A 12,590-nucleotide genomic window follows, 5' to 3' on the forward strand; every position below is an offset into this window, starting at 1 on the left:
GATGCACGAACCAGGCGAATCCACCGATTGATAAGTCGCCAATAAGCCGCTGTAACGGTACAACCGTGCGTTCAAACATGGATCGATTTTCTTTTGGGAGATTTCAGTAGCTAGGAATGCGACCCGCTCGATGCGTTATGACCTAACTGTTCTGCCAATTATTGGCATTGTAACGCGGCGCCTCCGCGATGAGCTTCCATTTCCGAATAGTGTAACGACGTGATCTTCTGTAATATTGGACGTGTGTAATTTGAGCGTAATGAGGGGAATAAAGTGCAGTGTAATTTTCGCTGTCTGGAATGCTACTCGATAGACACGTTAATGTACAGAAATTAGCGTGATAAAATTGATCCTGTTCCAGCTATAAGAAGTTCGAAGTTAATGTATATTTTGCCGCGTCACTTTTCAGCTCTCCTTCTGCACGCTGGAAATATAGAAGACTGTTAGTAAAGGAGCTGCACGCGTGACGAGAACACAGAGAACACGTGGATTCAACAGCGATTCCGTAAACGTCACGTTTTATTGAATAATCAAAGTGGTAACACTATAGTAGCGACATTCCTCATAAGTGTAATAAATGATTAGCCTAAAAATTCTACCGCCGCGTCGTCGTCTCCACCATCATCATCATCATCACCATAATTATTTTTATATCGTCGTCGCGACAGATGAAACACTGTGTCCTCGGGCGAAGTACAAACGAACCGTTCCATCCGTCGGCACATCATTAATTCTACACGCGTACATTGGTATTGCGAGAATCTTGAATAAAATCGGTGACGAGATGCGTGCTCGTATCTTTATATAATGTATATTTTATATGCTTTTCTTTATAGGTACACTTACGGTGTAAGTCTCGCCCCGGAAGCGGCGACCAGAGGGTTGGCTCCTTCCCCCGAGACGTGTAAATCGCGCCCTAAAAATTTCGACGTCGACGTCGACGAATCGTTCGCTTCTGCCCGTCGACGCCCTTAAATCTACATCATTTGTCTATCTACCATCAGGCGATCCATTTTTTTTTTTATCGTTTTCTCATTCTTGTTCCACATAGCCAGCGTAAAATCAATCGAAAGAGCGGGAGCTCCTTCACACCCCTCCGCAACCCACTTCAGACACTTCCGTGCCTGAAGAACAACGTTGTATCTTCCCTGTGACGAATAAAAACAGATACTAAGAATCGAAACTTGTGCATCATTCTTCCCAAAGTACGTTCCACCGAGATCCCCAATTGGGTTGCGGGGGGTTAACACGTCGCCTTCTAAAGATACCCTACTATCCGCCGAATTTATAAAATACACGATTTAACAAGTACATACCACGGAACATACCTAAAGGATACAGAATGACAGTTCGCGAAAGGCTTTCGAAATCGCGCGACGGCCGGTCCCATCTCCGTCGATGGAATAAGAAGCCAGAAGATCCCATTCGACGCGTCGATCCCGTCGAATCGGAGGCGGGAGGAGGAGGGATCGTTTGGGAGCGTCGCGATGTTCGCCACGTTATTGCACTATTGGGGCTGCTGCTGGGAAAAAGGCCAATGCGACGTGATTCGTGGAGTGTATATTCAATGATCGGGCGTTATTTATTGCTTCGTAGCGTCGATCGCGATCGCTTCCATCGAGTGCCCGGCGCGACTGATTCTCTCTCTGGCTCCCTCCTCTCCCATTCTCTCCTGTTTTATCCCTCGATCTCTCTCGCACGTGCAATCGATCTAAACAACTCACGCTCTGTTGCCTGCTGCGGCGAGCACGTCCATTCTCTAAACAAGCCTGCGGAGAAACGCTTGAAAAGTGGCAGCGAAAGCACTGACGCTGGTCAAAGTAAACGCACCTAGGGGCTCGACAATTTCGAGGAATTCGCTGACAATGGGCCACGATGGGCTGGAAAAATTGTAATAAAGAGGCAAAGTAATTATTCGTCGATTTCTTGAGTGTTTCGTGTGCCAACCATCGCCAAGCCCCGCTCGCGTCACTCCACTCTGTTCTGTTTAACACTTTTTCTTCCGATCCGCGCGCGAAACGTTCGAGTTTTCGTAAGGGAGCTTCGAATGTCAGCGCACAGGAAACGCCGTCGCGTATTTTCGCGCGTAGCACCGTGCTAATTCTGTATTAAATGTATACGCTTTATAGGATAAAAGATAATATTAATCATAGCAGTAATTAATTATGAAATTAATAAAAAAAAAAAGAATGAAAGGGGCACGATCAAGAAGAACGTTAAGTTAAACTATACATCTTTCTCACGCGAGTAATCGTTCCCTCTTCCCGCGCTTTCTCTACTCTCGTTCATCGATTCACTCTCTCTCTCTCTATCTCTCTATCTCGCATACACTTTTACCGTATCCTCACGCGCGCCCGCGTATCGATTAATCGCTAGGGATCGTTAAGTAACTATATCTCCATCGAAAAATAGGACGTGTCGCGTTTCCGTCCCCCTCGGTCCCTCCTTTCTCATCTTCGCCCTCCCATTTTTTTGACGATTGTTTCATCAGAAATCGATTGAAAATGTGAAACGATGCTCTTTCGTGGGAGCCTCTATTTTTTTTTTTTAGAATATCGAGATACACTTAATTTAAGAAAGTTTCGTCTCATACTTTCGACTCACATTTGTAAAAAAAGAATCATTTCCCTCTCGATTGTACTACGAACTACGCATCACCCTGTGTAGATGCAAAGTGCAGCAGTGAAAACACCAAATGTAATAGATACAATCGCAATTATCTAGCGAATCCTGGACCACGATTGTACCGATACTGATAAATTTAGAGGTTCGATTATACGGTAGCTCCCAAGTAACCATCTAAAACTAAGACAACATTGACGTTCCTTATTAATTGAGAAATGTCTCGATTACCTTGTCTCGGTGGCCAAATTCAGCAGCACAGATTCCTCAGCAATTCATATGTTAATCGTGGTCGAGGGGTAGATGTGTTAGGGTGGAAATCCCAAACCGATTTAAGGAAATAAAAAAATAATGAGAAACTCCTCCACTATGAATGAACGGTTCGTCTAAAAAAAAAATCACTCTGACGTTTCTCGATTCGCGATTCGTCTGGTGCGATCGAAAGCTCCAAGGAAAATTGATTGCAAAAGCCTCCACATGACGTACTCGTCGCCGGTTCCATGCCCTTCTACTCGGAATGCTCGTCATTTGGATCGTATCGAACCTGTTCCGATTCGACGATAAACTTTTAACCCCCTGCGGCTGACACAACCGTTTACTTCCATCACTTCCGTCTCTAATATACTTGCGCGCTCTAGTCGACGATGTTCCAGAATAAATGAATAGAGCATGTGTCTCTAAAGGGTGTGCTAGCGGTGTAGTAAAATAAAATTTGTTAGTTTGCCTGCCCCCAGAAGAAACGACGAATTTGTTCCGCAGGTTTCATCCTCCGCAGAAGGTTAACCCTTTGCTGACCGCTGTGGATCCTAAAAGATCAGCGGGTTCGAGATCTATTGATCTCTGTTACTTCCTAATTGAACAGCTGGCGCTGGAGAGCCGGCGCAGATCGCAGGCAACAAGAAGGGGCAGTTTCTGACGCGCGCGTGATATTCGATTTAGCATTCGTTTTGCGCACACGACGGATCTCTTTCCGCTCTGCGATTCATCGATATTCGCCTCGTAACAGATCGCACTGCAAACCTTCCGATCGACGGTCGTTCGATCACTCATGGCGCGACTGCTTTCTCTATCGGAGTCATCCAACATTCGTCGAGTCACTTTCCATTGGCGATTTGATTCGTTGCTTTCTTACTGTTCGCGATAGCGGTGCTAACTATGGCGACCCTCTCTGACCCACACTGTTTTTTAGAACTTCGTCCTTTTAATCGAATTTACTGTGTAACTTTGGAGAGCTTAAGTGCCGCAGCAGTTCCCAATGTTAAAGATTCTAAAGAGAGGTGGTAAAGATGCAGGTCGCAGAGGGCGAAGAAATGAAAGGGAAAGAGCTTCGTGGGAATAGTGCAAAGGCCTCCTGATATCAGACCTTTAGAATCTACTAATTGCCTTTTTTCGAACGATCTACGTTTAAAGTTTTACGATGAAGCGTTTCTAACGATAAGTATCTTCTGCTCCGCGAAGGGACAGTTGTGCAACAATTGCGATGTTTCACTTGGATAATGTACACTTGAATTCATTCTAATTAACTGGATCGATTAAATGGGGTCGATTTTGCTCATAAAATTCCGCCAACGTGGTGCCATTTACTCATGGAGCACTGTCATTTTGGAACCAACTCAAATCCGAGCTGCCTTGATCGGCTTAATTGACAGAATGGCCTAACTCTGTTGACGGAAATGATTTCGACTGATCATTACAGTGGCATTAATTAAACCATCTGAACCAGCAACAGGGATTTTGATTGATAAACGAGCGCCAATTAATTCAAACACAATGATTAACAAATTGCTACCAACTTGTCAGGCTAACCGACGGCAGGTTTGGCGAAACGGCTTCACTCGAGTGCGCCAACAAAAAAAAAAGAGCTCGGCTTTGTCGCGCGGTGGGCATGAGTAAATTAGCAGTGTTACGATTTCAATTCTTCCGCCGTTAGTGAGTTGACGCGTTCAAGTGTCGCGATTACAAATTCACGCGGTCGCCAGCGTGCTCGGCAAGGACACGCGCGCAGTCGCTGGGAAACGACGAGGATTTGGGAGCTCGTACGGTATGGCTCGTAAAAGTTTAACACGTTGCTCGGAATGCGAGCATTTAAAATGCTTCCGGATGTTCGTGCTCGTTTAAAATGGTCACTCTTTGTGCTGTAAAAGTGCATCCTGCTTACACGCGCTAATACCGAGCGTCTGACGCGCTATAAAGAGGAGGCAAATTGAAACACTGCTTGTGACAGCTTACGGATCGGAGCCGCGTTGGAGTGACTATTAGACGTGTTCTTTTTTTTTTTAAAAAAATAAAAATGTGGTGGTATAGTTGTGTATTGAGAGTACGACGTCAGTTGCGATTGGCAGTAGCTCTTGTTAATTATTTATATTAATATGTGTAACATATTGCCATATTAATATAGGTAACTACTAGAATGTTGAATTAACTTTGTAAGATTTAGATTAGATGCAGGTCGCGCTAGGTATGAGTGAAATTTGACCATTTTTTATGGTAACTTCTAATGAGTTCTAATAATAGGGCGTGTATTCGTTTTATGTAGCATGAGAGGTTCACCTCTGAAGCTTACGCTGCTTTCCTTGCATTAAAAACTGTTGGCAGACAGGAGTAATTCAAGGGATAGCGGTGCATAGCTTTATGATACATAAACTATGGAAATTAAAGAATACAACTGTCATTATTCTTCTCAACGAGCTTCTGCGTAATCGCGCGTGGCACCATACTGACCAAACTCACCCACGCGCCACCCCAATTAATTAAATATAAAATACAGTTCTGAAAATTGAAAGATTCGATAAAATACACCTCTGCCCGAGACACCCCCGCAACCTGCGATCTGCGAGGTTGTTACGAAACGTCTACTAAAAGAAGACCGACGTGAAATAAAGGCATCGTGAGAATCGAAAGGTATAGAATGATTAAAAAACGCAAATACCAGGAAGGACAACGAAAATCGCTTCGAAAAGCTCGAAAGAGGAGGCTCGCCGTGCGAGGGTCGCCCGTTTACGTAACCAACCAGAAACAGAAAAAGAAAAGAAGGAAACGGAAGAGAAAAGAGAAAATTCATTGTAGAACCGTTCGGTACGGGGCTCGGCTAAGGACGGCATACAAAAAGAAGAGAAAAGAAGAGAAAAGAAGAGAAAAGAAGAGAAGAGAGAAGAGAGAAGAGAAGAGAAGTAAAAGGCAAAAGACACAGATACGGATGTACGTGGATTCCGAGCGCATCCTCCAACGACCGCATACGGCGTATACAATATTCAAAAGTGCGTATACAAATATATATATGTACATGTAGAGATAAATGTAAATGTGTATAGATCGTTACAAACATGATAAAAGGAAGGTACACAAAAAAAGCCAGCCACGTTGGGCGGTCGTCATCGATAAAAATCAACCAAAAAATATCTCGCACGTGTAAAAATACCGACGCTTCATCTATATCTGCCTCTCCCTCTCTGTTTCGCTTCCCCTCTACTTTAGGTCACCGTTTTCCCATTTTCTCCTCCGACGGACGAGGAGACCTTTCTCTCCGCTTCCTGCGACGCTCTATCGCTCTATCTTTCGACTCATATATACAACATTTCCCCTCACATCCCCTTTGTCCCACTTTCGATCTCACACACCTCTTCGGATCCCTCGCGAGAGATGCTTCCAAAACGTTCGCGCGACTACTGCAATCACCACGCCTGATCATTTCGCGCATCAAGTTCGAGAGGGCGCGCGCATCGGAAGAATCACGATCCTTCCCCTTACTTGGCAGTGGCCCTCGCGTTCCCTGCTCCGTTTCCCCTCGCCTCCTCAGTCACCTACCGTCTCTCGCGTCCCCATTCGCTCTGTTCCCTTAAACCGCCCCTAAGCCTCCGTTCCTCCACCGCCGAACGTCCATCTTTCGCCATGGAGTAAACCCGACGCCCGAGGGAGAAGCGCATCGCCTCGCGACTCCGCCGTCCGCGCCGTGAGGAGGACGCGCGACCACGGGGAGATCCGCGACCTCGACAATCAGGGCTGAACTTACGTGAACGGAAGCTCCGTAGCACGCGCGATCGACGGCTGATCGGTCACGACTGCTGTGTACGTGGGGGTGGAGGAGTAACAGGATGGACGAACCATCCACCGACGAGACGTCCTCTCCTCTATCTCATCATCCACGCTCTCCTTCTGGTCTTGCTGCGGTTGCTGGTGTTGCTGCGGCTGGTCAAGTCTGCTCGGCGGGGGTAACGGGAGATTTTTCGTTAGCGGATGTGTCTGGTGGGTAAAACGTCTCAGCCGAGGCCTGCCCACTGCATGAAGTCGGGCACTTCTCTAACGGGCACGTCCCTCGCCAGAGCCTTCACCCTCAGGTTCCTGTCCTCCGTCAGCAGGACCACCTCCCTTCTCAGGCGTCTCGGTTGGCCCTCTTCTGTGGGGACAACAACCACCCCCCTCCAGTGTACTTTGCTTTTTCCCCTATTGTCGATTTTTACTCGACAGTGTGGCTTGATTTTGCAGGAAGGGCAGAGGATTTGGGATTTAATTGGGACGACCGATATTCGTGATTTATTAACTGTTAAGATAGATAGGGTGCAATAATCAACGTTTATAGCAGGCACAGCTGAAATCGCAGCAGATCAGCGGGTAGCGCGGTTTCAATTAGCGCGCCCCAGCTTTTAATCACACCGATTTCATTAAGTGTTATTGTTGGCGATCAGGAAGAGGAGTAATAGTTAGTAGCGTGCTCGGTGATAAATTCTGCCTCGATAGCGGACGGTAAAAGTTGCACATGTCGATTCTATCGCGGTGCAGCGTTGCGCAGATAACTGTTAATCGCTATGTAAACTAGAGCCACAATCAGCTCGGTATTAATCGCTATCAAAGATACAGGAAACGATGGAACGTGGTCAGGATACGCCCGAGGAAGAAGGCGAAGGTGCTCGTGTACGTACCTGCGTTTGCCTGATCTTTGTTACCCGTTTTGCAGAGGCTCAAGCACGTAGCCAGTATTCTGTCATCGTTCCTCGTCAGCCCATCCTGCGACAGAATATCGTGGGTGCTCGTTCATTCGTTTACAAAATCACATTTACTCCAAAGTCTCGCGTGGACCTTAATGCCCGACCACTTTGTCTTGCTAAGATTTCTCTTGAAAAAATGGGGGTGGCGATTCGCTCGAAGTTAATACGAAATTGGGGCAACTTGTACGTGGGGGTGTGAATATTATTCTACTACCTAGAATCAATACACCGAAGGTGGCGCATTTTTCTAATCACCTCGAAAGCTTCCTTGACTCAAGCACCATGCCCTAAGTCACTGTGAACCAGTATCGAACGCCGGAGAGTTTCGAAGGATTGCCTCGAAAAGTCGAGCGGGGATTGGAGGAAGAAGTGGAGGAATGCTGCGGGATGGAAGGGAACAGCGACAAGGAAGAGGAAGAGACAAAGTACGAGAGGCGCAGGGTGGTAAAGGCGCGCAGAATAAAATCTAACGAGCTCGCAGCGCGCGTTATCTATCGTTTGACAGATCAAGGTTCCTGTTACGATCCTATCCTACCCATGTATCCTGCATGTTACCTACGAGATAAGCGGGAGGCCGAGATGCGTGCTGCGCCAGAAGTTACCACGCCGTGAGAAGAGTTTATCTGCGCACCACGTGGGGGTTCCCTTGGATACCCGACCCCTTATCATAACATTCGCGCTTCAATGAACACCGATCAATCCCTACTCGCGTGCTCCGTCTCTCAACCTAGTCTTATCCACCTTCTTTTCCATGGCCTACTCTATACCTCTGACCAGTGCACGGACTCGCACTCTAAATCTCCCAATTTCAAGGATTATGTGTGTTCAAATTATTGTCATGAAGATCAGGATTCTGCGTGTCCACAAGGGGAATAGGATCTTCTTTCTTACTATAAATGATAAGTGGTGCAAGGACTAAGGGTCCTCTTTAGAAGCACTTGGGCAACTTCAGAATACTACCTTGCATATTTTGTTAAAATGGACGAATAAAAGATTAGAAATGGTGTTTGTAACCGTTGATACTTCAAATCAAATCTGCTTGACTCCGATTGCAGACTCGCTAGTAGTATTAACCCCTAAACGTCAGACAGTAGAAGCTAGCATACCACGTGGAGAAAACAACTAACACGTATTGTGAAAACGAAAATTACATGTATGTAAAAGAGAAGACGAGCGACGATAACTTGACGCATTCAACGCGGCTGACCGCCACAGCCTCGTCAGTAGTATTAACCCCTAAATGTCGGACAGTACTGACTGGAAAGCAATCTGCTCACCTTATCGACATCCTCCTCCATCGTGAAGACGCTGGACGTGAGGACAGTTCCTCTCGTGGTTAAGCACCGAATCCCTGGATTTCTGCTCCTGGCGAAGGCCAGTGCCGTCTTCGCGCTTTCAGCCACCCTGGCCACGTGTTCTGGGTCCAAAGCAGCCCTCGAGGCTGGGGGGCAGTCTCTGGCGTCCGCGCCCCTAGCTAGGCCCTCCAGTTCGTTTAGAACTGAAACAAAAATTCGAGTGCTCCGTGAGATACCTGCTCCACTCGCGAACACTTACAAATATATAATCGTCGTGTATAAAATAGATCCATTCGCATCGAATTGTGCAGGTAAGTTTTGAATAAGTGAAACCCTTTTCCCACTGGAAAATATGGCAATCTCCAGCGAACTCGTTTGCCCAGCGACTGGAGGGAGAAAAAGTTTTTTCATCGACGCCACTGTCCTCGGGGGGAGAAACGTTAACTCCGAATTCTAACGAAGGAGCCTTAATGGTGTTTACTCGAACTTTGCTGGTCAACCCCCCAGCACGAAAGCACAACCAATGAATTTTCTATCGAGCCACGGAAGTACAAGCAAGGAAACTGGCGGTGCAGATGGGCTTACAGTGTTCTGAGAAACATGTGATCCTGAAACACCCGATATATCTTTGATAAGACTGCAGATCTTCCAATAAACCTTGGAAGTGATTACGATCATCGACGTTCAAGTCTGTCTTAAAGTCAGTCGCCATAAAAAAGAACTTCTATGCCCGAAGTTTTAATTCCTATCAGCAAAGTTCGAGAGTATCAAGTATAAATACGATTTCCAAGCATTTACTTTCCGTTACATCCTATTTTCTCCCCTTCAAGTCTCGTGGGTATTCGAAAAGAAAACTTAGTATCTCCGGAGTGTTTCCCAGGGTTTACTGGAGTTCCACTTTAGTACAAGCTCGGATGGCCCATCCTCTCTCCGTGGATCTATAAATCCAGGGAGGATTTTCCAGCTCCTTCTCGAAATAGAGCCCAGGTTCGCGCGGAGATCGACCGGCTTCGCGAATTATATATGAAGCCACGAGGCCACGATTTCGGCCGTTCTAAATGGAGAGGGATTCTCTGAAGACTGCCGCGACAAGTCCTCAGAAGTGAACAGTGAATAAGTAATGACGGCGGAATTTCTGGCACGTTGGCGACTTGTCGCGATACTATTCGCGGATATTTTTGGTTATTGATCGAGGGGTTCATGGACGAAGAATTAAATTACGCAAGAAGTTCACGTAAGTTCCAAATGACGATTCATCTGGCAGAAGAGGATCCTGGATTTGGTTAATGGAATTCGATACAGACTCTTATGAAAGTTTCTATCTGATTTATTAGATTTATTTCTTATTCCCCCCTTTCGATTTCGAGCAGCGTATTTCACGTCGCGGTGCCGACGTTTAATAATAATCAGGAAGCGGGGTCGCGAATGCACAGAGAAACAATTTCAGAGTGTCTCTGACAAGCGGTAATTGGACTGTCGACGAGAGTACGTGACAGAATTCCATGCATTTCCCTGGCACTGTTCGCGGCCAGATTTTAAATAATCCCCGCATTTCTATTCGACATCGCGAATTTTATTAAAAGCCGCGCGATGCCACACGATTCCCCAGACATCAAACGCGTAGCTGCGATCCAACACATTCCCGTTTCTAGAAGCGGCTGGATTTACGCACTTCAGAAGTGGCAGATCTTTAATATAACGTGGAACTATTGGCACTGCAACTAACTTTCCTATAATCTCTATCTCCAAATTCAACAATGCTAAGTGAAACTACAATGTCCATCCTTCGGATGACTGTAGAAGCAACGAAAAACTGTGCAGCCAAGAGAAATAGAAGACCAAAGTAGAACCAACGTTCTTTCCATCTGCTAGACTTATATAAACTATGAATATAATATCTGAATATAACCTATACTATGCTATTCTATAAAACATTTTAAAAAACGTAGCACAGCTTAGCTTAGCTTTTGAAGCTAATTTTAGGGTACCATCTAAGGGGTATTGCCGCGAATTTTTTAAAACTTCCCATAGCATAGCTTCGCTTAGCTTTCAGGTGGATTCCCAGCTTGAATATTTTGAAAAATCTTAAAATTCAAGTGACATTCTTCGACTACAACTGAATCCCGATGCGAAGCAGATATCACACGTAGAGTAGTGACGAAGCTGATGCACGCACGCTATCGAGCGTCTCTAACGATGGAAATGGGGTGTCGGTTGATGTTGGTGGCAGGAGAGCTGCAAAGGAGTCAGAGAACAGCCACTCGAAAGCCATTCCCCAGGTCGCTGGGTGACCACCACGGGCATCGCCCACGTACCGATCGTGCCTGGACAACGGCGGCGTGGTCGTCGGGGCCAATCGCCCGCCGTTCCAGACCGTATATACACATGCATTCATGTATGAGCCGTGAGAACCTAACTGTGAACGTAGCCCGTTGTCGGGGCCAGACGGACCGTGGCTGTCCGCCACGGGATCAAAGGGCAGCGCCAGTCCATTTTGCATCAACGCGCGCGCGCGCACGCCTGCACACTTTCGTTTTTCGGTGCCACGAATGACAAAAGGAGCTGGACGGGGCACTAAAGGGGCGAGAAAGGTCCTGGAGACAAAAGAGCAACGACGCTTACGCTGGCCCACCTAACTGCAACAGCACGAGGATATAAATATTTCTTAAGTACTTTCGTTATTTCGTGGGCTCCCTTTTCTTCTGGTTGGAGAGCGAAAGTTGAGAGACGAAGGGCTGGAGTGGTAGGCCTCGTTCCGTAGATTGGTCTTCGAATTTTCCTCTTGCTGAGGCTCTTATAAGAAGTCTTGAGATTTCCAGGTTTTTTTTCGAGGAGGATTCTCGGGTAACAGCCCCCAAACGTAACTGATATTTACGATTTTTTTAAAAAAAAAATATTGTTAATATTGGATTGAACTCATTTTTTTTAAGACGAATCTTCTTATTATGTATTAATTATTGTGGAATCGTGTTAAAACCTGCGACGATGTTAGCGTAACGTGTATAGGTTGGTTTATACAGCCAACGAGGACGGGCCAGGACGAGCCGAGCCTATGGTAAGCTTATGGACGGCGAGGAGCCACCGAGCTCGGTGGAAACTCGGTAGCTCCTCGGGCTCCGTCTGGAGCTCGTCCTAGGCCCGGCCCGTCCTCGTTGGCTGTATAAACTGATCTTATAACGTGTAGCACCTGTCACGGTCATCTGATTGCAAAACGAAGAAAATTTTCTTAAACTAGAATAATTTACGCTGAAACTGAACTTAGAATTTTAATTTTAGCTTTTATTCATAATACTTTTTTCATCGAAATAAAGTAAATTTATCGATGGAAACGAAGTTACTTTTCCTTCGAACGCTACAACTTTTTCAATTTCGAATTTCTTTTCTTCAAATTAGGGTCAATCCCCGCGTAAACCATCTAATATTAAGAAACTTCTCCTTTTTTTCAATCAGATAACTTTGACTGGTGCTACACGTACAGTCAACAGGAGTTACATCGTCGAAGAGGTTGGCAAGATTCCACAATAATTAATAAATAATAACAAGCAACGTCATAAACGGAAAAAATTCCGCAAGTTTAAAGATGCCTCCTTATATCCCAGAAGAGTTTAATCCAATATTAACAATAGTTTCTTCAAAAGAAATTCGTAAATATCGGTTAATTTTGGGGCTGTTGCACGAGAATCCCCAGTTA

General features: G+C 45.8%; 1 protein-coding gene across 1 annotated transcript in view; it reads right to left on the reverse strand.

Moving 5' to 3' along the window:
* Positions 1–501: 501 nt before the first annotated feature.
* Positions 502–12,590, reverse strand: part of LOC143372339 (uncharacterized) — a 120,424-nt gene continuing 108,335 nt past the window's right edge. The window contains exons 25-27 of the mRNA XM_076818446.1: positions 8,882–9,102; positions 7,539–7,623; positions 502–7,015 (exon numbers count right to left, since the gene is read on the reverse strand). Of these exons, the coding sequence (XP_076674561.1) occupies positions 6,879–7,015; positions 7,539–7,623; positions 8,882–9,102 (443 nt within the window). The 3' untranslated portion in view covers positions 502–6,878. The remainder of the gene's footprint in view (positions 7,016–7,538; positions 7,624–8,881; positions 9,103–12,590) is intronic.

The sequence above is a fragment of the Andrena cerasifolii genome, chromosome 8, assembly GCF_050908995.1.
Source record: "Andrena cerasifolii isolate SP2316 chromosome 8, iyAndCera1_principal, whole genome shotgun sequence".
Taxonomy (NCBI): Eukaryota; Metazoa; Arthropoda; class Insecta; order Hymenoptera; family Andrenidae; genus Andrena; species Andrena cerasifolii.